The sequence below is a fragment of the Rhamphochromis longiceps genome, linkage group LG11, assembly GCF_057381845.1.
Source record: "Rhamphochromis longiceps isolate RC_006_pf linkage group LG11, R_longiceps_female_GT1.1, whole genome shotgun sequence".
In the NCBI taxonomy this organism is placed as follows: Eukaryota; Metazoa; Chordata; class Actinopteri; order Cichliformes; family Cichlidae; genus Rhamphochromis; species Rhamphochromis longiceps.
This window is the reverse complement of record NC_140567.1, coordinates 24,826,364-24,852,700: the sequence shown is the minus strand read 5'-3', so window position 1 is coordinate 24,852,700 and position 26,337 is coordinate 24,826,364. Positions and strand designations below refer to the sequence as shown.

General features: G+C 44.2%; 1 protein-coding gene across 1 annotated transcript in view; it reads right to left on the bottom strand.

The window, feature by feature from the left end:
• The window catches only part of ephb6 (eph receptor B6), a 53,872-nt gene that overhangs the window by 4,754 nt on the left and 22,781 nt on the right, over positions 1–26,337 (bottom strand). The window contains exons 3-15 of the mRNA XM_085423194.1: positions 24,066–24,338; positions 19,841–20,010; positions 19,458–19,753; positions 6,412–6,567; positions 5,738–6,009; positions 5,304–5,385; positions 4,431–4,555; positions 2,867–3,029; positions 1,179–1,293; positions 1,037–1,092; positions 670–786; positions 329–576; positions 18–236 (exon numbers count right to left, since the gene is read on the bottom strand). Coding sequence (XP_085279320.1) covers positions 18–236; positions 329–576; positions 670–786; positions 1,037–1,092; positions 1,179–1,293; positions 2,867–3,029; positions 4,431–4,555; positions 5,304–5,385; positions 5,738–6,009; positions 6,412–6,567; positions 19,458–19,753; positions 19,841–20,010; positions 24,066–24,338 — 2,292 coding nt within the window. The remainder of the gene's footprint in view (positions 1–17; positions 237–328; positions 577–669; positions 787–1,036; positions 1,093–1,178; positions 1,294–2,866; positions 3,030–4,430; positions 4,556–5,303; positions 5,386–5,737; positions 6,010–6,411; positions 6,568–19,457; positions 19,754–19,840; positions 20,011–24,065; positions 24,339–26,337) is intronic.

Below are 26,337 nucleotides of genomic sequence, written 5' to 3'. Positions count from 1 at the left end.
CTTCCCTTCTAACCTACCAGTGAGGCAGTGTAAGTTGGTATGTTGTGGTCCAAGCCCCTCATAAGCCTGGAGAGGCCAAAATCAGATACTTTACAGACCAGGTTGGAGTTGACCAACACGTTCCTGGCCGCCAGGTCTCGGTGAACAAAGTTTCTCTCAGAGAGGTAACGCATCCCTGCTCCAACTCCCCTGAGCATCCCGACAAGCTGGAGGACACTGAACTGACCTTCGTTCTCCTGAAGAAATTAAGAGACATGATGGAGAAAAAAAAGTCTCCAGTGTGGTGTAACATGTGCAGGAATTCCTGACAGTGCGTTGTTTTTCTCACCCTGAGGAAGGCATCCAGGGGCCCGTTCTCCATGAACTCAGTGATGATCCTCTCTGGAGGGGTACGGGTGATAACACCCTCTAGTTTCAGGACATTGGGGTGGTCAAACTGTCCCAGGACTCCTGCTTCACTGAGGAACATCCCCTTCTCTCTGTCTGATGCCCCCCAGCGCAGAGTCTTCACTGCTACCAGCACTTCCCTGCGACCCAGCGGATGGTAACGACCACGAGAAACCTCGCCAAATTGGGCTGTAATGGAATAAACACGGAGGAGATTACACTGTGCTGCTGCCAGCATGTAACAACAGCAAGATTTAAAAGAAAGGAGACCATGAAACGTACCTGCACCAATCACCTCCTCGATCTTGAGGTGAGTTGGGTCGATCTCACGGGCAAATTCTTTGACGGCCTCGCTAGGGTCCTCATAAGTGGATGGGTCAACGTAATACTTAACTCCACCTGGGAACAAGAAATCTACTTTTGAAAAACTGATTCAGAACTTTTAGTCCTTTACTTTAGACATGTAATCCCAAAAACAAGGTAAAAATGATCTTTTATAATGCAAAGCTGATGAGCTTTACTTTACACACAGATAGCATTTCTTTGTATTATTCATTTAATAATAAACATATAGAGCATCTTTATTTTTTTCCTGTAAAAAAACAATGAATCCCAAAATAAATAATTCATTTTATTATATTTCACTCACCTCTGTTACTGATGTACCTCTGGAGTCGGTCACTGTATGGACTCTCCCTCCTCTTACTGCCATGTAAAAGCAGTCAAAAACTGAAATATGAGATTAAAACATACATGCATTCATCTGTTATGGCATTTATACCACAACCAACCTGCGAAACACCACCACAACCACAATGGCAGCCACGACAAGGAGAAACGCGGCCCCACCCATGACTGAGCCCACCAGCAGAGGAAGCCGGGTCTGGATTTGCTGTGAATGCTCCTCTGCGGGAGAGAAAATGAAACACCTTCAGCTATCAAGTTCAGATGTGCTTTTATTGGATATACAGACCACTTTATCTTTAGTTACAGCGATATATGTTCTATTTGAAAGTTTGATATTGATGTTAATACTGAGGCAGAGATGTTTTCTTAGTATTAAAAATGACAAAATAACTACAGAGAGATGTTTGCTGTGTTCATACCGAGGTGTTTAACCTCTTAATTTTTGAATTCAGGTGTTTTCAATCCTATTCCCACAGGTGCAGCCTGTTTTTAGAAACATCTGTAAAAGCATAGGTCATTCTAAATGCCCCACTGAGGTCGAGCGTGGGAACTTATTCCTCCTAGCTATTCCACAATCAACGGTAAGTTGTATTATTGCGAAGTGAATACGCTCAGGAACCACAGCAGCTCGGGCAGGAAGTGGCAGACCATGTTAAGTTATAGCACAAGGTCACTGAGACGCACCTTTCTGCTGATTCAATAACTGCTGAGTTTCAAACCTCTGATGTTAACACCAACACAGAAACTGGTTCACGGTGTGGGTTTCCATGGCCAAGCAGCTGCTGCAGGTGAAATCTGTAGGTGGCCCAGGACATGTATCCATATAGTGTAACTTTGGCCCTTCTAGTGGCACCATCCCGGTTCTAATTGTGGGTTTTTGAGGTTGAATTCTTTCTTTTTCAGGTGTTCAGAGTTTTGTTATGTCTTTTTTATTTTTGAGGATTTTTGGAGCCTTTAGTTCTTGTTTTAATTTAGTCAGTTTTAGAGTTTAGAAGTGTTCCTTCAATAGTTCCTGTCTCAACGTCCTGTGTCTGCTCACTCTTTAGCTCCGGTTTCTAACTTACTCTTTTATTTTGGCAGTCATTTCTCTCCTGCGCTTCGATTCTTTCCCCTCCTGTCTCGCTGTCTTTGATTATTATCACCTTTAATTTTGCTACCCTGGTGTGTCCACTTTTTCTAATTATATCACATCTAGTCGCTGATAGCTGGTTTTGTGCTTCTGGTTTGCAACACAGTCTTCTCATTTCTACATGATGAAGTTTACATTGAGCAAAATAAAGTGCACTGAAAATGATTCACAGTTTATTCTTTGTTCCCTAGTTTCTCTAACTGCTATCCTGAATTTATCATGCTATCCTGACATCTTCCTCTGGTCTTACTCTTACTATTTTTTATGTGAATGGTAAGGCCTTATATTAACCGCTAAGCTTTGTATTACATATAGTAATGCAACTTCACTGAGATGAATGTAACTGCAGTTACAGTAATTGAAAGCTGCCCCAGCTTTTGTCTGTTTTTCCTTTGTAAATGCTTGTTTTTGTACTAAGTACAGTTGTGCACACCCACACTCAAACAACAGCATGTGCATTTATTTTAATGCTTATGCCAATATGATCTTTTGACAGTTTTCTATAATCATTTCAAATCAGTTCAATTCAGTTGTATTTATATAGCATCAAATCACAACAACAGTTGCCTCAACATGCTTTCTATTGTAAGGGACAGACCCTACAATAACAGAATATATACTTTTTTCTTAAACTATAAAAAAATTAATGACTGTGTGCATTACCTAGAGGCAGCGTCGTGAAGTAGATGGTGTTGCTGTAGGGCCCGTAGCCTCGCTCATTTCGAGCTCTGATCTGGAAGGCGTAGATGGAGCCGGGAATCAGAGACTTGACGGTCACTGTGTTAGTCTCACTGTACACAGTCAATGCGCTGTCCACGTCTGAACCCTGACGAACAGAGAGGAAGGGTCTGTTGTTTGGGCTCAGTTTGTTTTGTGTACAATCACGGCCAGTATGTTCAGTAAAGGATGCCTTTGTGTGTATTTACCCAGCGAACACTTAAACCACCGTTGTTTTGTTGTTTGAATGCCATACTGTGTTATGGTGGAAAAAATGGTTCCATTATAAAACATCTTGTTGCCTGCGCAGGCTGGCCATTGTGAACACGAGTTAATGTTCTTCTTGTAGTTTCTAGCACATTTTTGTACATTATAATTTTGTCAGTTAAACAAAGAAATCTAAATAATTCTGGTAATACTGGAAGAGTAAGACAGGCTGCAGTCAAAACAGCAAGATCATGCTCACTGCTGTGAAAACAGGCCAGCTCACTAATAAAGAATACACCACATGTCGGGTAGGTAGAGAGATGCTTGTAGTCACGGTGAAAGTCAAGAGGCCCATAAAAGCTCACCATCCAGTACAAGATGGTCTTCTGATACAGATTTGATGTGTATTCAGAGATGCTCTCTGCATACCAAGGCTGCAACAGGTGGTTAATTGGGATGATGTTACTTTCCAATCAGCATCAAGGAGTTTGACTATTCTCCTTTGACTTCTGGGATCAGCAAGACATTTTCACCCAGAAAACCTGATCTTTTCTCTTTTTTGAACCATCCATCCATCCATTCGCTTCCGCTTATCCTTTTCAGGGTCGAGGGGGACGCTGGAGCCTATCCCAGCTGTCATAGGGCGAGAGGCAGGGTACACCCTGGACAGGTCACCAGTCTGTCGCAGGGCCAACACACAGGGACAGACAACCATTCGCACATTCACACCTAGTGACAATTTGGATTATCCAATTAACCTATCCCCACAAGTTGCATGTCTTTGGACGGTGGGAGGAAGCCGGAGTACCCGGAGGGAACCCACGCAAACATGAGGAGAACATGCAAACTCCACACAGAAAGACCCCGGCCTGATGGTGGAATTGAACTCAGGACCTTCTTGCTGTGCGGCAACGGTGCCAACCACCGTGCCACCGTGCTGCCCTTTTTTGAACCACTCTCTTTAATTTCTAAAAACCATGCCACGTTCAAAGTCACTGAATTCACCTTTCTTCCTCATCCTGATGCTCAGTTTGAATTTCAGCTGGTTATCTTGACCACGTCTACATACCTAAACGTGCTGAGCTTCACGTAATTGGCTGATTAGATATTTGTGTTAAAAACATGTTTATGGCAAAACCAGTCCATAGAGTTGATACTGCATCTGTCTCATCACAACCATTTCGTAACCAAATAACTTGGTTTTGTAAGAGAGGTTGTGACGTCCCCTCACAACCAGCTGCTATCAAACTGAAAAACGAATGCTGAAACCTTCTGCCGGTATGTGTGACTTCACTGAACATACCTTGTCATAGTATCTGAGCTGATACTCCAGGATGTCTCCATTAGGCCTGTCTGGCTGAGGCCACGACAGAGTGATGGAGTCCGGGGCCCGGCTCAGCTGGTGCATCATAGGAACGGTACTGGGAACTGTGGGTGACAAGAGACGATACTTGAGCACGTTAAAACAGGAGAGCTGTTAGTTCACAAGTGACAGTGCCCACATGAGGGCAGTGTTACAAAACATGTAGACAGAATTCAGTTGAGCGTAAAAGTGAAGTAGGAGTTTTTATGGTGCACCAGTCAGGATCTAGTTTCACTCAGTGAGCTGGGAGCAGTTAAAGGGAACTTTCTGGCATTCCATTCATTTGATCAATAAGCTCTGAGAGCACTCACAGGAAGATTTTAGATAATGTGAGCTCATTGAACCTCCGAGCCAGTCTTGATCGGTTTCATGGAAAATTGTATAATGGTGTACTTGGTGTGCACAATGCCCCATTCTCCTCTCCTTTGCCCACTCATCTGCTTTCATCTTTCTTTCTCTCCGTCTCTTTGTCTTCCCATCTCTCATTTGTCCCTTTCTTCCTCCACAGTGACCATAATGGGATCTGACAGGATTTTGTAACCTCGAGCAACCTCCCGTTCAGAGAGCAGGAGCAGAAAACATGGAGCAAAGAGACCGAAAGAGAGGGGAGGAGGAGGGGGAGAGAAAACTGACACACACACACACACACACACACACACACACACACACACACACACACACACACACACACACACACACACACACACACACACACACACACACACACACACACACAATCTACGCAAACGTCATCATCAGAGCGTCTCTTCCTCTTTCATCTCATCTTTTTCATCGTCTCCGTCCTGTTCTCACCTGACTGGCTCGTAGTGAAATTGATGCTTGAGTATCGAACTGGGAAAGGACTCAAAGCTGACACTTCATTCATGGCTTGCACCTGTCAATACCAAGAACACACAGATGTGAATTTCAAAGCCTTTTTCTCCCCATTTATATTTATGACACGCTTCAACGTTTGAGAAACAAAGACAGACACGTGCAGCGTCCACTATGACAGGTCAACAAACGCCAGGAAATGGGGAAATATCTGTCCATTATGAATAAGGAATAAGCGATGCTTTAGTCAAGGTATGCCGAACTAAATATTAAATGTTGGTGTGTATTTACTGATGCGGCACTTATAATAAAATAATAGAGCACAGTGGATTCATCTCATCTGTGGGTCCAGGAAGTGCTTCAAGCTTTGAGTGAGATAAGACAAGGAAGAATCTTCCGTTTTTCCACAGCACCTGTATGAGATACGTGACCCTGGTCAGCAGGTTGTTGAGGGTGACCTTGGTTTGTTTCAGGTTGGTCTGGGAGGGGCTGAAGGTGACGCCCTCCCCACACCAAGAGCACAAAGCCGAGTTGGTGAAGGTCGGTGACGGACAGATGCGACACACCACCCCGTACCACACCTCACTTCGGCCTCCCATGTCCACCGGAGGGCGCCACCTCAAGGAAACCCCACCATCGCCGCTCTCATACTCCCAGGTCAGAGAGACAGGAGCAGACGGAGGAGCTGCGGAGAAAGCAGAGATGGGGAGAATGGGAGGAGTTTGACATACATAATGCAAGCGGTGGACTCTAAGATGGAAACATCTGGTAAAATGTTTAAGATATGAAAGAACCTGCAGGCTGGCAAAGACATTTATGCAATGAAAAGTAATGGAAAGAACTTTATAAAATAGTTTGATGGTGAGGCAATTTCGTATGAACGAGCGTAGGAAAGTTTCATTCTTAACAGGTTTTTCTGTTGGTGCAATTTAAAGATTAAAATAGTCTTTAAAAGCAAAAGGATTTTGTTCCATTGACTGTGTATCTCGGTTCTCACAGTCTGAGCAAATGACAAATGACTCCAATGAGGCCCCTTGAACGCCTCGCAGAGGAGCCAGGCGTAAATAAACAAACAGACAAAGCTCACTTGTGCAGGCAGAAGAGTTGGCATCGCTGGCGGCCCGGTAAAAGCCGCTGCGACATTCACACACACTCGATCCCTCATGGCTGGTTCGGCTGTTGGATGGGCACACAGTGCAGGGAATAGAGCCTGAAATAGACTTAAAGTAGCCCACAGGACAGGCTGTAAGGAGACATGAAGACAGAAGAGAGGTTGTGTTTTATTAACAGCTTGCGGTTATATAAATAAAGTGATCACTGCTCCATTAGCGGTGTTCACTGCTATGAGTTTGCAGGTTTAAACTATGAAATGCTGCAGCTGCTGTTAAAGAAACAAGCTTAAATTTGGGCTCAGATGCACATACCACTATTTTTTTTTATATGGTCAGAAAATAACACACTGATAACATTCAAGCCAGTTAAGAATAGCCAGCACTTGGATTTGTCGCTGAAATACATTAATAAAAGTTCAGCTGACCAAATATCTTTTGCGCTCAGACTAGCTTCTTCTGGACCTTTCAGTGATATCACACCGTCTTTCTCAAAGCTCAGTTGTCAGTGCACTGTTGAAGTAGATAATGGAAAGTAATCTGCATGACATTCAAAGCAAAAACTTGGGAAGACCTCAGCAAGCGGACCTTCGGTTAAGATTGCTTTGTCAACTCTGATTGCAAGGTGCAGCTGATACTCACAGGTTCACTGAAAGTGCACGTGTACATCATGTGCGACGTAGTTTAAATTGAACATCTGGCATTATTCAGACAATTCAGATTTTGTTTTATGTAAGGTCTTTGCGATCTGTATTATGTGCAGCTCAGAAGTCACGAATATCAAAAAAACAAACAAAAAAACCCTCTTACTTAATCCCTTTTTATTGCTCCCCTCATTTTGTCCAGAACAAAATCAAACTGCAGTAACTGGTTTGGGGTTAAGCATCAATTTCAGCTTGGCTTGTGGTTCCCATTGGTTCAAAAGTTCATCTGAAAGGCAGCGGTCTCTTGTTTGTTGTTGGCTTAACCCGGAACTATCATTAACTTTTGTTTATAGAGGAAGTGGCCAGCAAACCGACAGTCACATACACACACACAAAGACACACACGAAAGGTCATAGTGAGCGTTTTGAAGGTGGAGGTTGACTTATTTACCTCATCTGCACCACTCTCCTCCTGGACAATAAGCAATACGATGATATTACTTACAGAAGCGTTCGTTTACTTCAGCATAAAGACTGTAAACAGGAGGAGACGGTTTAGCCACAGTCTCATGTGGTAAAAGCAATTAATGATAAATATTTATACACACCATAATTAGGAGTTTGAGTGTGTTGATTTGTGAGCTGTAAGGCTGCTGTAGGGCAGATTTGTCTCACTTTGGACAGAATTGGATGTTTTTATTCTCCTTTTGCAGTATTTATGCTAACCTGGCCTAACCGACTGCTTATATGATTTGTATTTATCGTACAAAGAGCAGCAGAGAGAGTGGTGTCAGCCCTTCTAGCAAGTAAGAGTAGAAAATATTTTCCCTAAGTGTTAAAACACTCCTTTAAAGTTTTTTAACTTGTCTAACTTGTCTGAGTTAATATCGCAACTCAAGCGTGGAAGATCGTTATTGACCTACCTAACAATAACCTCTGTAATCCCTTCATGGCAGCAGTTTTTGTCTGACGACGGTGGTCTCTTTCAGCAGAGTAATGCACCCAGTATTTGAGGAATATGTAAAGGAGTTCAAGGTGCTGTGTAGCCTGTATCAGTGTGACAGATTCACTTTCACCCTACCGAACTTCAAGGATCTGATGCTAACGTCTGGTGCCTGATACCACACGACACCTTCAGAAGTCTCGTGAAGCCCACGCCTCGATGGATCAGAGCTATTTCAGCAGCACGAGGGAGGCCAACACAATATTAGGATTGTGATTCTAAAGTTGCGGCAGAACTGTGTAAAGATATTTATTAAGTACTAAACAATCCTTCTACAGTACGGTGCCTTATATAATGAGCCACTCCTAATTTCTTTATATTTTCTTAAAAACGAGCCAGATTTTCCTGTAATTTCTGTAAAGTTATCTTGAGCATTAGTTCTCTTTCAAGGTTTTTCTTTGCACGCTGGTTGTTTTTTTTCACTCCAGTCCTTGTACATACCAAGCCATTTTTAGAGGAATATTTTTTTGCTTATTAAGCCACTTAACACCGACCTATGAATCAAGTACAAAAAGGCACCAAAGTCAAGGGATTGACCAGTGTTGTGTCTACACATAAGAGATAATTTCACAAGGAATCTATTTTAAATTGTATCGTTAGGCAATTTGCTCATCCTGGCCTGTCACAAAAGCATAATTCTTTTCCTGTTTCTTTAGACGAATCTTTAAAAATGGCAAAGAAAGCACAATTTGTTGGATTAAATAAAGTAGAGCTGCAATGTGTGCGATGTGTCCTCAAAACTTTTGAGTAAACTGGAAAAATAAATGACAAAGTGAGAAGTGACAGGTCTAAAAAACTATCTACAGCAGATAAACAGTAGCTGAAAGTCCTCAATAAATACATAATGAAGAGCTGACACAGGATCTGAGAGATGAATCTGACCCCTGCGATAGAAACAAATTGAAGAATAGAACAAAAATGGTCTCAGTAAAGGGGTGGGTGTTAAGGCCTAATTGCACAAGAACTGAAATTAAGATCAGTGCTAACAGGTCTTATGGAGTGATGAATCAAAATTTGTGATTTTTGGTTCAAATTATCAACATAGAATAGAGACAGGTACAACAACGAGTGTCTGCAGCCATCTCTAAAACGAGGTGGAGGCTCTGTCATGGTCAAAATTGACAGAATTATGAACACAGAAAAATATGATACACCATGCAAAATGACCTAGTAAGTGTTTCATTGGCAATGACAATGATCCCAAACAAACTAGCACTGTGCAGTAAAAGCATACCTGGATAGAAAAATACACAATGTAATGCTATTAGTCGTGGATTGGCCTCTACATTGACCTTAACATTATTGAAGCACTGTGAGATCATCTTGACAGAGACCAGAACAAAAAGGCAGCCAACATCCAAAGAAGAGCTTTGAATGTCCTTCATGAAGCCCGGAGAACGATTCCTGAAAACTTTCCTAAGAGAGTTTAGGCTGTGTGGTCATACCAATTATTAACTTTCAATGCTTACTTGTTAGAACTGTACAAGCTCTCTTGTTCCCTTATATAACAAATTTCCGTGTATGTTTGGACACATTTCAATAATTCGCTGCACGCATTCTCATTCTCCAAGCAAAAAATAAAGAAACAAGGGTTTTCTCAAGACTTTAGCACATTACCGTAACAGGACCACTTCATTCCTAGGCAAATATTTCCCTATTAAAACATTTTATTGGCCTTTTTTAATAAAAAGGCCTACTGTCCTCATATGTATTCAGGAATCATGTGCTGGAATTCATAATCCATTGGAACTGTCAAATCAAGTCACATTCAAGCATAAATTGATTATTTCTCTCGCTCTTTCTCTCTCATACGCACACTAACACGCACGCACGCACGCACACAAACAAATACCATTTGAACCTGCAGGCTGTGTTATATGACAGAAAAATCTGTGAAATCTGCCAGTTGTTAATGTCAACTGACCGCTGAGGTCAAGGTGACTGACACATGACTTCATGCTGCTGCCAGCCTGAGCCTCGAGTGCTCGTACTTATGAGGATTTTGAGTCCACAGCCTCCAGGTTGGTCTGCTGCCATTTTTACACTGCGAGTGTGTGTGGGCATGTGAGTGCCATTAAAGGAGTGTCGGCTAAAGGTTGCATCGTTCAAAATGTGCTCCCTTTGTCTGAAAGCTAAATGTAGAGTATGTGCGTATCCTCAGACAGACAACCTCTTGTATTGTTGAGTGCAAATGGCACACTAAAAACAAAAAAACATGACCCAGCAGTTTCATATGTTTTTGGAGCCTTACAGTACCCTCGGAGTTGGAGAATGAGAGCGAGGGCATCAGTGGGAGCAAACCCCTGACCTCGCTTATATAACCTTGTCAAGAATGCGTAGCATGTCTTAAACTTGACGTGCTAAAAGAGCGCACGGATGCATTTATGCATGCTTGGCGCTGGTGCAGCAGTGTGGGAGGGGAAGATAAGAAGGCACAAAGTGGAAAAAAAAAGTGGAGAATAAACAGATAAAAGGCTTCCTGTGTTCTCACTTGTCTCTGAGAGCGCACCTTGCTTTCAAACAGGTGTGAAGTGAGAAAAAGGAAGGGGGACTAAAATAATGCGAAGACAACAAAGAGAGAAACCAAACTGGGGAAGAAGTGAACATGGAGACGGATGGACTGAGACAGCTGTAGGATGAACAGCAGAATTATGTATATAAGCCTGAGATGATGGGTGACAATGAGGAAATTGAAAGTGGAAAGCAGCAGGAGGGCGACAACAGAGGAATAGAGAGGAATATAACTTCCTCCATCTTTTATGTCCCAGATGCACATTAGCAGACGTGTTCTCCTACAGCACTGACATGAAACATGACTTTGCTACAAAGCCTCTCATCACCAGCGTTATGAGCTCCCTCAACCCCCTCCTCCTCCTCCTTCCCCTCCCCCTCCTCTCCCGCATCCGCCCGATTTGAGCAGCCAATGAACGTGCAGAGCCCTCTGCCCTCTTGCTTGATCTGCATCCCTCTCTCAGTCACCCACCCAGCAATAAAACAGAAAGCGTACCACCATTATAAGCTCAGTCACAGATGCCTTTACATTACAAGTGTGCAAAAGTGCACACAGCAAAGTCCCAGCGAGCCCTGCCAACAAAACAAACGAGCGTCTCTGGCAATGACAGATATAAATATCGCTCGTTTGTTGAGGTGACTGAAAACTGAAAAGATGACACGATTAAGCGTCAGAAAATTAATCTCCGACTACACACACTTTGATAATTTATTTGTTTTTCATCTTTTCGAACCAAAGGTAAGGATTTTCTGCTTAAGTACAGTTAAAACTTTGTGCTTTTGATAGATGGAAATAAGCAATTAGCATTTTGAAAAGGGACCGTTCGCAAACAAACAATAGACGAGCTGAAAATGTGAATACCGATGTGCTTACAGCTTCACCCTAACTTTACACAAAGAAAAAACTGAGGTCTTATTTTTAAATATATAATACCTTTAAGTCTTGCTTCAAAAATCCCTGCCATGTTTTTATCATAATCCAGTGGATTACTAAATGAAGGGCAATGAAATGAAAAGGAGTGATGGGAAGAGGGCAGTGTGTGAAGGTACTGCATATAAACAGGAGCCAACTTTTATATGTCATGTTTTTCTTAATTTGCGGGTCATTTTAAAACAGCAAACCGCTCTGAAAGCAGTCAGGGATGAGATTAAGGTCATAAGGTCAGTTTGTGGCATCATTTATGAAACTAACTCACAACAAACACGACCGGGTGTGTTATTCGTGTGCTATTGCCACAGTGCATTGATGTTTACATGCAAGCGTGTATGTATTTACTGATAGACGGATGGGCGGGCGTATGGGGATAGGGATTAATTTGACAAAGGCTGCATGGAAAGAGAACGAGATTAGGCAAGAAGGATGACTGAAAACTGCATTTATTTTCTAAAGAGATAAAGAGATAAACACAAGCAGAAATAAGAAAGCCACGAGCTGAGTAATTTGATGTTAACATTGTACGTTGGTATGTAGATCACTGACCCAATTTCTGTCTTTTTTTCCTCTTCCTCTCCCTCTTTCATGCACTCATTCCCTCTTTTGGCTCCCAGCATAATCTCTCTCTGTTTCTCTCTCTCTCTCTCTCGCTCAGACGCACAACAAACGCACGCACACAAACACACAACAGTCACAGATGCGACCACACAACAGACTACATTCGGTAATTTAGTGGATCCTGAAAACAAGACACACACTGAATCGTGTGCTCTAATATTGTCTCTCTTCCTCGTAAGCTCCAGCAGCACTCTACCACACGTGAAAGCAAAATAATCCTTTGTTGGATTTTCACCGCTGATGCAGCGACAAAGAAAATGATTTGAAGACTCCCTCTTACATATCTTGACAAATTACTGCATTAGGCAAATCCTGCATGTTCACAGAAATCTTGGAAGGATTCAGGATTCACCGTCGCTCCCACGGTGAACATCGTGCAGTTTAACGAGGCAACCTTTTGACCTGCACACTCTTTGTCGAGCTGATGTAAACTGATTCAAAAGACAACAGTGTGCACTAAAAATGGATGTTACATAATGCAAATGTAAATGAAAGTGTACAGTGGCTTTTTTACTGAAAAAGGAGAAGTGGCAATGAACTGAACTCTGAAATTTGCTGTGATAACGTTTCATAAAGCTGGAGGATGTGCGGATTCACGTGACAGTTTTTGAGAGCCCGGCATCCCCATTTCACATGAATGTTTAAAAAAATGATTGTAATTTCTCCACCGAACTGCCCTGTGAAATATAATGAACACCATCATAAAGAGTTTTGACTCATGTAGCGATTGATTTGATATGATGTGTATGTATTCAAGCTGATTTATCACCGCTGCATGTCAACACCCTACAGCCCAGTCGATACAGTACGTCATTGATCATTTCACTCAACTGTGTTTCTCTCAGTACTTGACCTTTACTAATAGACTGGAAAATCAATTGAATTCCAGCGCTGCTGATGAGTAGGCTTACTGACGGCTTGATGAAGAAGGGGACACAACTGCAACTGGGAAAATGTAGTCGGTATATTCTATGAGACGATTATCTACTTTGTTATTTGGTGAAGAGTGTCTGTTTGGGACTAAAGCAGACTCAAAATAATGTCACACTTGCACTCGTACGTCCTCCCCTGGCCAAATGTTCTTGTTTCTCACCACAACCTGCCTCGGGGTAGTTGGTGGATGTGTCTGTGCTGAGAGTAAGGGCTCTGGGCAAAAAATCAGGACAAACTGACATGTTGAATATTTCAGGACGTAGTCTCACGCCACATAAAATATCAACATGGCTTCAAGTAAGCTCAAAGCTCCATCTGAGCATCCGCCACAATAATCTTTGTCCTAAACCATCAACAGTCGCTTAAGGGGACTCAAGCAGAAGGTGTGTATCTGAGGATGATGCACATCCAGCAGGGACCAACTCAAGCTGCCTCAAACTACAGAACTGTTTCATGTTTGGCTGAACAGGTGTAACTGTGGCTTATGCTCGGTCATGTTTCTGCCTGTCCTCTCTACGTCTCTGTCTCCCTTGTGGGATGCAAATGTCAAAGGAGAAAAACGTCCTGATGCTGCCTGGCAGAAAAATAAAATAACAGCAGGCAGCTGCTGCGTGACGTCTGCCTCTGTTCTTATCGTTTTATAAAAGACTCCAGAAGAGTTTTTATCCCGAACTGACTTCTGAATATTTTAGTGATCATATAGAACTTGGGTGTTCTTGTAGACTTACTTGTGATAAACAAGCTCATAAATAATCAAGGGATGATCTTTTAATGTTTGTCTGCCAAAGGGCCGGCTGTGTTTTTTTAAGTGTCTGATTTTTCAGTTGGATTCTCAATTTATCATCGGTCCAAATGTCGGAGTGTTGTTTTGGTGAGCCTGAAAAAACAGAATAATCAAGCATCATGCCCGCAGTAAACCGACTGAACTATGATGCCTGTGGTGAGTGTCTCTCACCAGGGATTTATTTTAAACCCATGGCAATGACAAATGGTTTCACAATAGATCTGACTTTGGGAGAACATCACAAGATGCAGCTCTTATTAATAACAAATAAACCTACTTTTTCAGTCAGTTTCTCACTAAGAGATGTGATTAAAAATGTATGTAACTGGCTCTATAACAAAGAGAAAACCATATGCGACTAAAAGTTATGGTTGCCATCTCCTTCAAAGTCTCCTTCTGACCACTTAAACATATGCATCTGTGACTCTGCCACAGATCTCAAGCTGCACCATCAACTTCACAGTCAAACTGACCTGACCTTCTTTTAAAGGATCATCACCAGGAATGAGAGATGCAGTTATAAACAGAGACTTTTAGAAAAAGCTGCAGTCTGCAGCGCAAAGAAAGCACATCAGGACTGAAATCAACCAAGACCAGTACTCATCATCTGCCCTATTCAAAGGCTGTGGCTCCCTACAAGCTCTTCCCCTTTTTCCACAATGAAATTTGACTTGAAGTGCTTTTTTTGACACAGTGGTCAAGATCCAGTGTGTGCAGCGATTGCACACCTGTAAGTGGCCAGAACAGGTCTTCCAATCAAAACATATTTTGCTGCACAAGATTACAACCTTGAAGCAGATAGGAGGCATATTTTTTTTTATAGTTTCTGCCTACAGGCCCAGCCTCTAACCTTTTTGATTGCACCTCATATGAGTGACTAGTGGCACTGTACAAAACTATATCTATACGAAAAAAAACTTTTAAAGGAGTTTTAAAAACTATTCTTTCGTTTTCTTTTGTCCTCTCATTTGAAAAAAAAAATACCCACTATTTAGTCAGGTGTGTGCAAATTTTTTAGCAATCCATTTAATAGTGTTATCAAATCTTTCAAAAAATGAACATCCATGAAGCCATGCAGTGCAAATGCATATGGACCACACTTAAGAAACGTACGTCCTTGCCATATTAATCTGGTTTTGCAAATAAAGGAATGCATGATCTTGCCTTGGATCTAAAAATAAAAAGCTATTAGTGCTGCATGTAGTTAAAGGCAATCATTTAACACCGATCGTAATTTTCCCATGAGACTGAGAGGTGGGATCTGATAATCTCCTACGTGCCCCTAAAAACGATGTCTTGCTTGAGGTGACAAGCCTGAGTGTGTGGTTGTCAGGTGGATTTCCAACAGCATTCATTTACATTGTAGGAGTTTAAATAGCAAGTGTAATGCAAATTTTTGTGAAAATTAAAATGAAATGCATTTAATGAAATGCATGGGCATATTAGTTAAGACTGGACACTTGAAGGCAGTGGAAATTAGTGTCAGTCAACTTCTTAAAGTGCTTTTCCCTGTATTTAAAGTGCCAGCAGCATAAAAAAAACATACAGCTTCAAACCAATAATTCAGTGCAGCACAGCTGATAATTTGCTCACTTTGCGTTACTATTAAACAGCCTTGATGTTTAATTTAAACACGAACAAAATGTACAAGTTGTTAGAGTTAAGGAAGTTCATGCTCCAGTTTCCAAAGAGAACAAGGATCGGCTACTGTTAATAATCGTTGACGGCTGCATTGGCAGTTAACCATCTGCCTCTTTTCTCGACGTTCCCAGGGAGGCAGAGAGGACAACAATGCCAATCCACATCATTAGTCAGTGAAGTGACCAACAAAACATAATCATTAAAAAAAGAAAGGAAAGAAAGAAAGCCGCAACGTGTTTGATCAGTCAGAGACAGTCACTGGAAAAGTCTTCGCTCCGGCAGCCGAGCAGCTTCGAGGAGTGATTTGTCAGTAGTTATCAATCAAACAGAGACAAACGCAAGTGGCAGGTCGGGTGCAGATGTAAAGCAAAAAGAGCATGAACACATTTCACAGCTGACTTGGCAGGACTGGAGGATTAATTGCGCTGCCATTAGTTAGACTTGAGGAATTACAGCCGTTGAAATTCCTGTGAGAATACAGTTTTTTGACTGTAATCCTCAGACGTATGTGGACGGGGTGAGCATCGGCGTCCCGGCGAGATACGCTTGTGTGTACTCACACATTCGCACAAAGACAGTCGCACAGCCCTGCCGTCACGCCCTCGGTACTTTTTTGCCTGCTCAGTTCTTTAAAGTCATTAACTTGCATCCTCCTATCTTTCATTCTCCTTCCACGTCTCCCTATTTTCCCTCCACTCTCTCTCTCCCCCTGCGGTTTCTGTCACTTGTTCACAGACGAGTGGCCATTACATCGCTATGACCTAAATGTGTCACAGTTCTCTCTCTATGACTCTCTCCCTCTCTCCCTCCTCTTGCTCTCTCCCTGCATCCCTTCATGTCCGTCTGGACATCTATCAAATTTTTCCCCACTTCTTGCCCCTACTATTTACACCCACTTTTAAAAGCGCAACACTTTTTGACCAGTTTTGCAAATGCTGACCTCAGTATTATTGGCCTGCCTCTCCTTTGTCTCTCTGCCTCTCCACTGAAAGTCACTGGAAGAGTAAACAGTCAATATAGCACCTCTGATTTAACAGTTTCTCTGTATTTGTCCTTAAAAGTCCTGATGCAGTTGTTAAATCCCTCCAGATGCATTGCTTGGATTGTCTCGTCCTTCTTCGTCTCATCTTATCCTGACCTGACCTGTCTGCCCTCATCTCCTTCTGGTCTCTACATCAAGCACAGCAGAGTATCGGGGTGACAGCAGCTCCATTCAGTATTGATCCAGATGCTTATCTCAACAAATATCACAAAAAAAGAAAGAAAAAGAAAAGAGAGCTGGCAGGAAATCAAGCCTGGAGCTTAAGTTTTATACGTTTAGAACCAAAGCATTGCAACAGCAGTTTGTGGGTTTATCAGATGTTTCGAGCAAGATTTTTTCTTCACCAGCCACAGTGACCTCCTGGAGTCCTGCCAGGCAGCCAGCTTTGAATAAGCGCATTACCCGAAACACCACACGATTACTTTAATAGATCATGTTTGTCCCATTCAAGCAACTAAGAGAATATATGAAAAAATAAAAGAATATCTGCGATTTTGACCTTTTTTTAAATCTGTCTCTCACAGCTCTGTGACATTTATAAAAGCCTGTGTGGGAGGTGATCTGTGACGACCATGGAGAGGACATCGACAGCCTTACTACATGCATTACTGACTATATTAATTTCTGTGTGGATAACACCGTACCTACCAGGACTGTACGGTGTTTCTCCAACAACAAACCTTGGATTACCCCAGAAATTAAAGCTGTCCTCAAGCAGAAGAGGAGGGCCTTCAAATCCAAAGACAAAGAGGAGTTGAAAAGGGTGCAGAGAGAGTTGAGGGGACTGATAAGGAATGGGAAGGAGAGCTACAGGCAGAAGATGGAGAACCAGCTTCAGCAAAACAACGTTGGTGAAGTCTGGAGAGGCCTCAGAACCATCTCAGGCCACAAACAGCAGAACTCTCTGCCTGGGAGGGATGTGAGGTGGGCAAATGAACTGAATCATTTCTTCAACAGATTTGATTCAACCATGAGACAGTCTACAACATCGGCTGCAGACTCACCCACCCCCACTGCTGCTGTTCCACCTCAGACACTTCACACCTCCTCTATTCACCCTGCTCACTCCCCCCCACCCCCAACAACAGCATCCAATACACACTCAACACAAGGCTCCAGCCTGTCTCTCTCAACCACCCAGGTTAGGAGGGAACTGAGGAGGATTAATGGCAAGAAGGCAGCGGGCCCAGATGGCATCAGCTCGAGGGTCGTCAGGTCCTGCGCGGACCAACTGTGTGGGGTGATGGAGCACCTCTTCAACCTGAGCCTGAGGTTGGGAAGAGTCCCACAGCTCTGGAAAACCTCCTGTGTTGTACCAGTGCCAAAGACTTCACGCCCCAAGGACCTCAACAGCTACAGGCCGGTGGCTCTGACATCCCACCTGATGAAGACCCTGGAGCGGTTGGTCCTGGCTCAGCTTCGGCGCCTAACAAGCTCATCACTGGACCCACTTCAGTTTGCCTACCAGCCTGGCATTGGCGCGGATGATGCCGTCATTCACCTCCTACATCGTTCCCTCGCTCACCTGGAGACCGCTGGAAGCACTGTGAGAATCATGTTCTTTGATTTCTCCAGTGCCTTCAACACTATTCTTCCCTCGGTTCTGAAGGACAAGCTGGAGAACTCTGGAGTGGACCATCACCTCACTACCTGGATTTTGGACTACCTCACCGACCGACCACAGTATGTGAGGACTCAGGGCTGTGTGTCGGACAGGGTCGTCTGCAGTACGGGGGCCCCACAGGGAACGGTTCTGGCTCCGTTCCTCTTCACCATCTACACTGCAGACTTCTCCCACAATTCCACCCAGTGCTTCCTGCAGAAGTTCTCTGATGACTCTGCAATAGTCGGCCTCATCACTGATGGGGACGACAAGGAGTACAGAGGACTGACTCAAGACTTTGTGGACTGGTGCCAGCTGAACTACCTCCAGATCAACGCCAGTAAAACCAAGGAGCTGGTGGTAGACTTCCGCAGGCACAAGCATTCTCCACTGCAACCACTGAACATCCAGGGTATGGACATTGAGGCTGTGGACAGCTACAGGTACCTTGGTGTTCATCTGAACAACAGACTGGACTGGACTCATAACTCAGACGCCCTCTACAGGAAAGGGCAGAGCAGGCTGTACCTGCTGCGGAGACTCAGGTCGTTTGGGGTGGAGGGCCCACTCCTGAAGACCTTCTATGACTCTGTGGTGGCTTCTGCTATCTTTTATGGTGTGGTCTGCTGGGGCGGCAGCATCTCTGCTGGGGACAGGAAGAGACTGAACAGGGTGATCCGAAGGGCCAGCTCTGTTCTAGGATGCCCTCTGGACCCAGTGGAGGTGGTGAGTGACAGGAGAACGGCGGCTAAGCTGTCATCCCTGTTGGACAACGTCTCCCACCCCATGCAGCAGACTGTGACAGCACTGAGCAGCTCCTTCAGTGGGAGACTGCGGCACCCACGGTGTGGGACGGAGAGATTTCGCAGGTCTTTCCTCCCCACTGCTGTCAGACTCCACAACAAAGACTTTAACTGAACAAACACACACATCCACACATGTGAAATAACACTAAGTGCAATAATCTTTTCTGGCATCGTTGTATTTTTACTCAGTTGTATATAGCATTCGTATTCTATTTTTATCTTATTGTATATTTTTATTCTATTTTATTCTACTGTATATAGTATATTATTTTATTCTATTCTGTACAGCTGTGTACTGTATTTATTCTTATTGTATTCTAATTTTTGCGTCATAACTTTTGCACTGTCCACTTCCTGCTGTGACAAAACAAATTTCCCACGTGTGGGACTAATAAAGGTTATCTTATCTTATCTTATCTTATAAAAGCATATGTCTAAGCTTTGCATCAAAGAAGCATTGATTTCTTTAGTGTCCGTCAACCTGAACAGTGTCCACCGGACTCACCCAGACAGGCAGATCCATTGAGGTTCGGCTCATAACCTTCATCACAGACGCATCCACCGACGGGCACCATCCACTCTCCTTCAGCATTGCAGTGCATGCGAGGGGGCGTGTCTCCTTGTGCCTTACTGTGAGGGACACACGTCCCAGTCACAGGCACTAAAGCAGTTGGCTCGGCACCCGAGGGAGTCGGTGGATACGAAGCTAGGTAGAGGCTCGTGGCTGGACAGCGGCGGTAGAAGATAGACACCCCCATGAGGGAAACGCAAGCTCCGCTGTCGACGACGGCCAAGACAAATCTAAGAAGAAGGGGGTCAGAGAGCATTCATAAGGTTTAGTGATGCTTTTAAATCGTGAGAAACAAAGTGTCGTACAGAAATGATTACCCTTTGCGTGTGAGGGGAGCAAAGCTGCGTGTCTTAATGTTGATACGGCTGTATCTGTTGGGCTGATACTGGTGAGGTGAGCTGGGCTCCACCTTGGAAAAACTCTTATCGGCTGCGATGGTGTCGATCTTTACCCAGCCCTCCCTGGTCTCCCTCTCCCCGCTCGATGGCTGGAGAAAACACAAATTAGACAGGAGACCAAGAAAAAAAGGATAATTATTGGTCAGGAGGAAACAAAATAGCTTAAAGAGAGTGTGGCTGACATCAAGTAAACAAGGGGGAAATTATGGAGGCACTGGTTTACATATAAATATGGTCTGGAAACACATGGTAAGATTAAAGATAAGCTCAGATCGTGCTTTTTTAGTCGCAGGCATATGCATACTATGAAGTAGTTTAGTATGCAGTGTAATCACTGACTTAAGATCTGTGCAGGTCCCAGTGGGGATTCGTGCTGAAGTCCCTGCAAAGACTTTCATCTCTGCACTGCTTCCTGCTCTTCTAAAGCCCTCCTCTGATTCCTCATCAGGCTTTGATTTGCATTTTTAAAAAGCATTTGACTTCCCCAAGGAGAAATGCATTCATCTATACAAACAGAGAATCCCTCCCACTGATGTCTCCTGATGTAGTTCAGGCAATTCACAGACTCAGTAGCTCGAAAAGCAGCAGAGGAAAAGCACTAAATTAAACAACACCAACAACGCTAAGTGCTTAAATAAATAAATAAATCATATGGGAAGTGTCAGTCTTCACTGACAACACATGGGGTTCAGAGATTTTTCCGCACTCCGTAGAAAACGTTCATTGTATGTGTTAAGGATGTAATTAGTGGGGCTGAAGTGACATTTATGGAGACCACAGTGACACTAGATTGTGCTTCGCACCAGTGTAGTCTGAGGATGGTGTCACTTTTTCTTCACCAATCAGTGATTATACAATTGCTCAGTACCATGGGACATGATAGGATTCATTGTTTTGATGGAGCATTAGGGGAATAACAATCAATCACCAACACAGCTCGAGTTTAATGACTCCGTCTGCAGGTGGCCTTGCAGCAAGCGGTGACAAAAAGTCAGGATTTAACACTTGTTCAAATCAACTGTGGCCATATGAGACTCAATTAGAGATTAGTTACTCAACTTTTTATATTTCCAGTTGATGTGTTTGTGTAGTTCTTGGAGGATGCTGAGCAGCAAAACCAAACCAAAACAAACAACAGGATATCTCAGTGCAGTCTGCAGCCCAGCATGTTAGGATTAGTGCACGCAAACTGTGACGTGACTGCCTTGCAACAAGCTTTGTAAACCCACTATTACATTTGTATAAAACTGCTAAGTGCTAGAGTAAAAACTAGATAAAGTGGTGAAAGAGTTTCAAGTGGGAAATCTGTGATTAGGAAGACTTAACAGGCTGTTTATCGTCCTAATCTGTCATTGTTAGTCTATTATATGTGGTTTACTTATTTAGAGATACAGTATGTTTATTGAATGTAACGTAAAAGTCTTGATAGTTTCTATCTAATGTATCAATGTATATTTCATCTGGATGAAATATGCAAAAGAATAAAGTTAGAATAAACAACACTGATGGAGTCAGTGAAAAACATCCATCTATCCATCCATTCGCTTCCACGGGGGGCGCTGGAGCCTATCCCAACTGTCATGGGGCGAGAGGCGGGGTACACCCTGGACAGGTCACCAGTCTGTCGCAGGGCTAACACACAGAGACAGACAACCATTCGTGCTCACATTCACTCCCGCATTCACACCTAAACAGTGCTAACCACTGTGCCACCGTGCTAACAGGTAACTGTTTTCTGTCTCGCTCATGATTGTGGAGGAATTTTGCCCCATTATTCTTTACAACATTACTTCAGTTTATTAAGATTTGCAGGCAGCTCTGTTCAGGTCCCTCCACAGCATTTCAGACCTGGACTTTGACTTGGCCATTACGACACTTTGATTCTTTTCACTTTCAGCCATTCTGTTGTAGATTTGCTGCTGTGCTTGAGATCTCTGTTCTGCTGCATAACACAGTTTGGGCTAAGCTACATCTGTCTTACATTTGATTCTCAAACTATTTGCTATACAAAGAAATTAATGTTCGACTTAATGGCCGCAAGGTACCCAGGCCTTTTGGCCATAAAACAAGCCCAAATCATCACCCCTCCTCCACCATGCTTGACAGCTGCCCTATTCAAAGGATGTGACAAGACAGAAGTCTTGCGGTTTATTCACATGTAACTTTGCAGACCTGAGCCGAGCTTAGACAAGAGCCTTTTCTCCTGGGAATCCTTCTAAACAAGCCAGTATTCTGTCTTTTTCTTGATCAAATGTCATGAACTTTAACTAGCTGAGGCCTGTAGATTCAGAGATGTAGTTCTTGGGTTTTTGCCATTTCTCTGAGCATTGCATGGTCTGACCTCGAACTTGCTGGAACATCCACTCCTGAGAAGATTGCGACGTTATCTTAGCACACACCTGAATGCTCTAGAGCAGTAAACTGCCAAAACATCTGTTTTTATTGAGCTGCTCGCACTTGTTGTTGAGCAATTAATCAAATACATTTGACTTGCAGCCTTGCTGCAACTCTTACGTCTTCTGGGTGCACTGTTTCTACAGGACTACACAGAGTCACATGAAAACTTTCTTTTTCATGTGACCATCAAACCCCAACCTGAAATCTTTAATTACCAGTCATAAAACACAAAAGCCTCAATAAATACTCACTGTTGTTACAGTTGCCATATTTAGTCTGTTTAATACTACATATGTAATTTATTTAACACTACAATTTGGCTTTTTTTTTTTTTTAACATTACTTACAGGTGGATTATTTTCAATCGAAGCTTAGTTTTATTAAAAATGTCTAGGTTAGAGTCCATCACTTGGGTTGCTGCTAGTTTCTTTTTTTTTTCCAAGATCAGATGAGTTTGTTTATATCCAGATGTTAGAAGAGTGTTTCTAGAAATACTGCCAGAACTGGGTGAGTGTTTGCTGCCAAATTAATTGTTGGGCTTGTGAGGATGTTAAGCCCTGTGACCTGAATTTAGGCTAATGCACGAGTGGCACAAGCTTAGGCAACAAAATTTCAAAACATGCCCATCAGAGGAGAAACCTTTCTTCATCTTTTTGTCATTTTTGAGCCCCGTGCAGTAGAGACAGACAGGAAACACAGCAGGAGACAGCCGTGACATGACATGCAGTCCTACCAGCTAGCTAGAAGTCAAAAATGTGCTGCTAAGGACATTTTAGCCCATGTGGTGCACATGCTTTGAATTTAGCCATCAGATTAGCTTTTCTTTTAGAACTTTTCTTTTGCTAGGTTCTGGTGCTAACCACAAACACTTTAAGGGCCCTTTTCCAACTCCAGATTATTATTCTTGAACTCTGATAATGTAGCTTTGCATTGTTCACATTTCAAAATAATTATATTTATCATATCCTGGATCTTAGTGCAGCCTATCAGTCCATCCTCTGTCTGAAACAATCAGTTTTTAGCGCTTCTCCTTTTAAGCCAACTTTCTTCTGATTGGCTATCCCTCACAATTAAACTAAGACCAGCACTGCCAAAACAAATACCAGTAAGGACACTTTTAAGCTATAAACGCAGGATATTTAGGGGAGAGGAGTGTCTCATGATTTATGAAATGAAACATCATCAATTTGCAAATTCTGAATATTTTAAAGACCACTGTGATTTTCAAAGAGTTAACACAAGAAAATGCACCTTTGAGGTTTTCATGTATTTTGAAACTCAGTTTTTTTGAAGACCTGAGATGAAAATGTGCCCATCTCTAAAGCGCCTCGGGTGAATTTCTGTTGTTTAAATGTGCTATAGGCTATAAATAAATGTGACAGTCAACACAAAAAAAAATGTTCATACTTTTTTCATAGTGCATGTATAAATAAATAATTTATTTAACACAACACACAGTGTGCTACATACTGAACTCATGGGAAAGAAACGAAGTACCGATGCTTTCACGCGAGTATCAATCCAGGGACATTTGGCTCGATCTGCCAACTTCTAGTAAAAACTTCCTGAAGCTAAACACTCAGAGCAGCCTGAAGCTGAGCTTTTGGCTCCCATATGATTGAAGCTGCCCATGTTTAATATGAGTAGCCACCACTGTAAAACTATTTGACAGGAAATTAACAACAGTATAATACATCATCTTTAGAATCAAATGCATCATCGCAGCTCATCCAGTGTGTCACCTTACCTCAGCTACCCAAGTCCTCTCCAGCTCCCTCTGGGAGTCGGCCTGCTTGTAGTATAGAGTGAGTGTCTCCCTGCAGGCGGGCGACGGTGAACGCAGGCTCGCGCAGTCTCGCACAGAAAAACGCAACGTGACGAACACCCGTGGAGCCGAGTGGCGGTACAGGAAAGGAGTAGCCAACCAGTTGTCCTGCTGACGGGGATTTTGGTTGACATTGCAGACTTCAAAGGTTCGTATGAGCTTCCCTCGGTCATCCAGGACGCTGACCTCATCCCACTGGAAGACAGAAACAATATTGTAACGATGGTTAAGTGTTATTGTACATGTTGGTTATCTTTGCACACTGTTGTTGTTCTTTTAAGATTCATGTTTGGTTGTGCTGCAGGAAGTAGGGAGGGTGGTGTGGAGGAAGGGGAGGGGGGACCTGGGTTCTGTTGTTGTGTGGGTGCCAGGCTGAAGAGAGGTGTAACACGAGGGCGCTCTCCCCTGAGTTAGCAACCCGCTTGCTTGTGCCGAATAAACGGACAAACTGAGACCCAACCGTCTGGTTCTTGAGAACGTTACATTGGTGTCAGAAGTGAAGGAAGAAAAAAGAACCCCTGAACGCCCGACACCCTGTTGCTGGCGACGCTTGCCGTTACGAGACGAGGATGTTGCCAGGCAAGATTAAGAAGGAGACGGAGGAGAGGGAGGTTCGTCCGCGCTCGCCCGCCCATGGAGTGAGGGAAACGGCGCTGCGGCTGTCTGCCGAGGCTGGATTTTCTCCAGGTTTGACTAGGCTCGGGAACTGTTCGCACAGCGGCCGCGATTCCGGCGGGAAGGAGTCGACCTCGCTTGGCGCGCCGTCACGTGATGTAAACAAACATGGCGGCGCCCAGCAAGCTGCAGCGAATATAAAAACGCCTAAGTTCAGCGGCAAGACGCCATGGGAAGTGTTTATCGCACAGTTCGAGCTGTTAGCTGTTGCAGCTGGCTGGTCTGAGGAACATAAAGCTCTCCAGTTGGCTTTGTGCCTGTGTGAGGATGCAGCTGCATGCCTGCTGCTGCTAACCGGGGAGCAGAGGGGAGATTATAATGCTCTGGTCGGAGCACTTCAGAGGCGCTTCGGGCAGTATAACCAACCAGTGCTGCTGAGGTCGGAGTTCCACAACAGACGCAGATTGCCAGGTGAGCCCCTCCGCATTTTGGCCCATGAAGTCGAGTGCCTTTGCCGGAGGGCGTATGACAGCATGCCACCATCAGTGCAGGCGGAGTTAGCTCGGGACCAGTTCCTGCAGGCCCTGAGCCCTAAAGAGCTCCGTATGCAAACTCAGCTTGCTCGTCCGGCCACACTCAGTGCAGCCCTAGAGCTAGCGTTGGAGAGGGAGATGCTTGCGGGATCCTCTGGGGGCGCTGATGACGCACACGTGGTGAGGGCTGTGTCAGCACCTGTGGAACAGACGGAGACGCCAGCGGGCCTGTGCAGTTTGGTGCAGGCGGCTTCGCTGCAGTCGCCTTCCCCTCGGGCTGGCCCACACCGCCGACCGCAGAGCTGCTGGGGATGTGGACAAGTCGGACACCTCATCAGGCAGTGCCCCAAGCTTGCAACGGTTCAGGGAAACGCCCATGGGCCCGTGTAGGCGGGAGTACACGGGCCTGGGAGAACGACATCCCCACTCCACCGCCACCCCCACCTGTTGCGGCCATCGCTGTGGGCTGGACCCAGGTTGGCGGCTTTTGCCATGTTCCAGTGACGATTGCGGGGGTGTCCTGTACGGCCCTGCTGGACACGGGGTCCAATGCAACGCTGGTCCGACCCGATGTTGTCCCACCCGGAGCTGCTGTGCAACCGACTAATGTGCAACTTAAGACTGTGACCGGTGATCTGGCCCCAATGAGAGGGAGGGGAGTGTTCCAGTTCAAGGTGGGGGACCTCGGTGTGTCTTATGCTGCCTGGGTGGCTGACGTGCAGGACGCCTGCATCCTTGGGCTGGATTTTTTACGAGCCATTGGTGGTGTACTGGACTTAGGCAAAGGCTTCCTCGCACTCCCTGATGGGAAGAAGGTGCCGCTTATTTCCCCCCCCGGTCTGCACAGCATCTGCCGCGGCGTCCACCTCCACCGCAGAGACCCCTGCAGAATCCGCCAGCAGAACAGCGAGCGGAGGAGGAGGAGAGGCTCTCAGCAGTGAGGAGTATCTGGTCAAAGAACTGTGAGGGGCTGACTCCACAGCAGCAAGAGAGTCTATGGCAGGTACTAAAAGAGTTTAGTGACATTTTTGCCCTGAAAGAAAGTG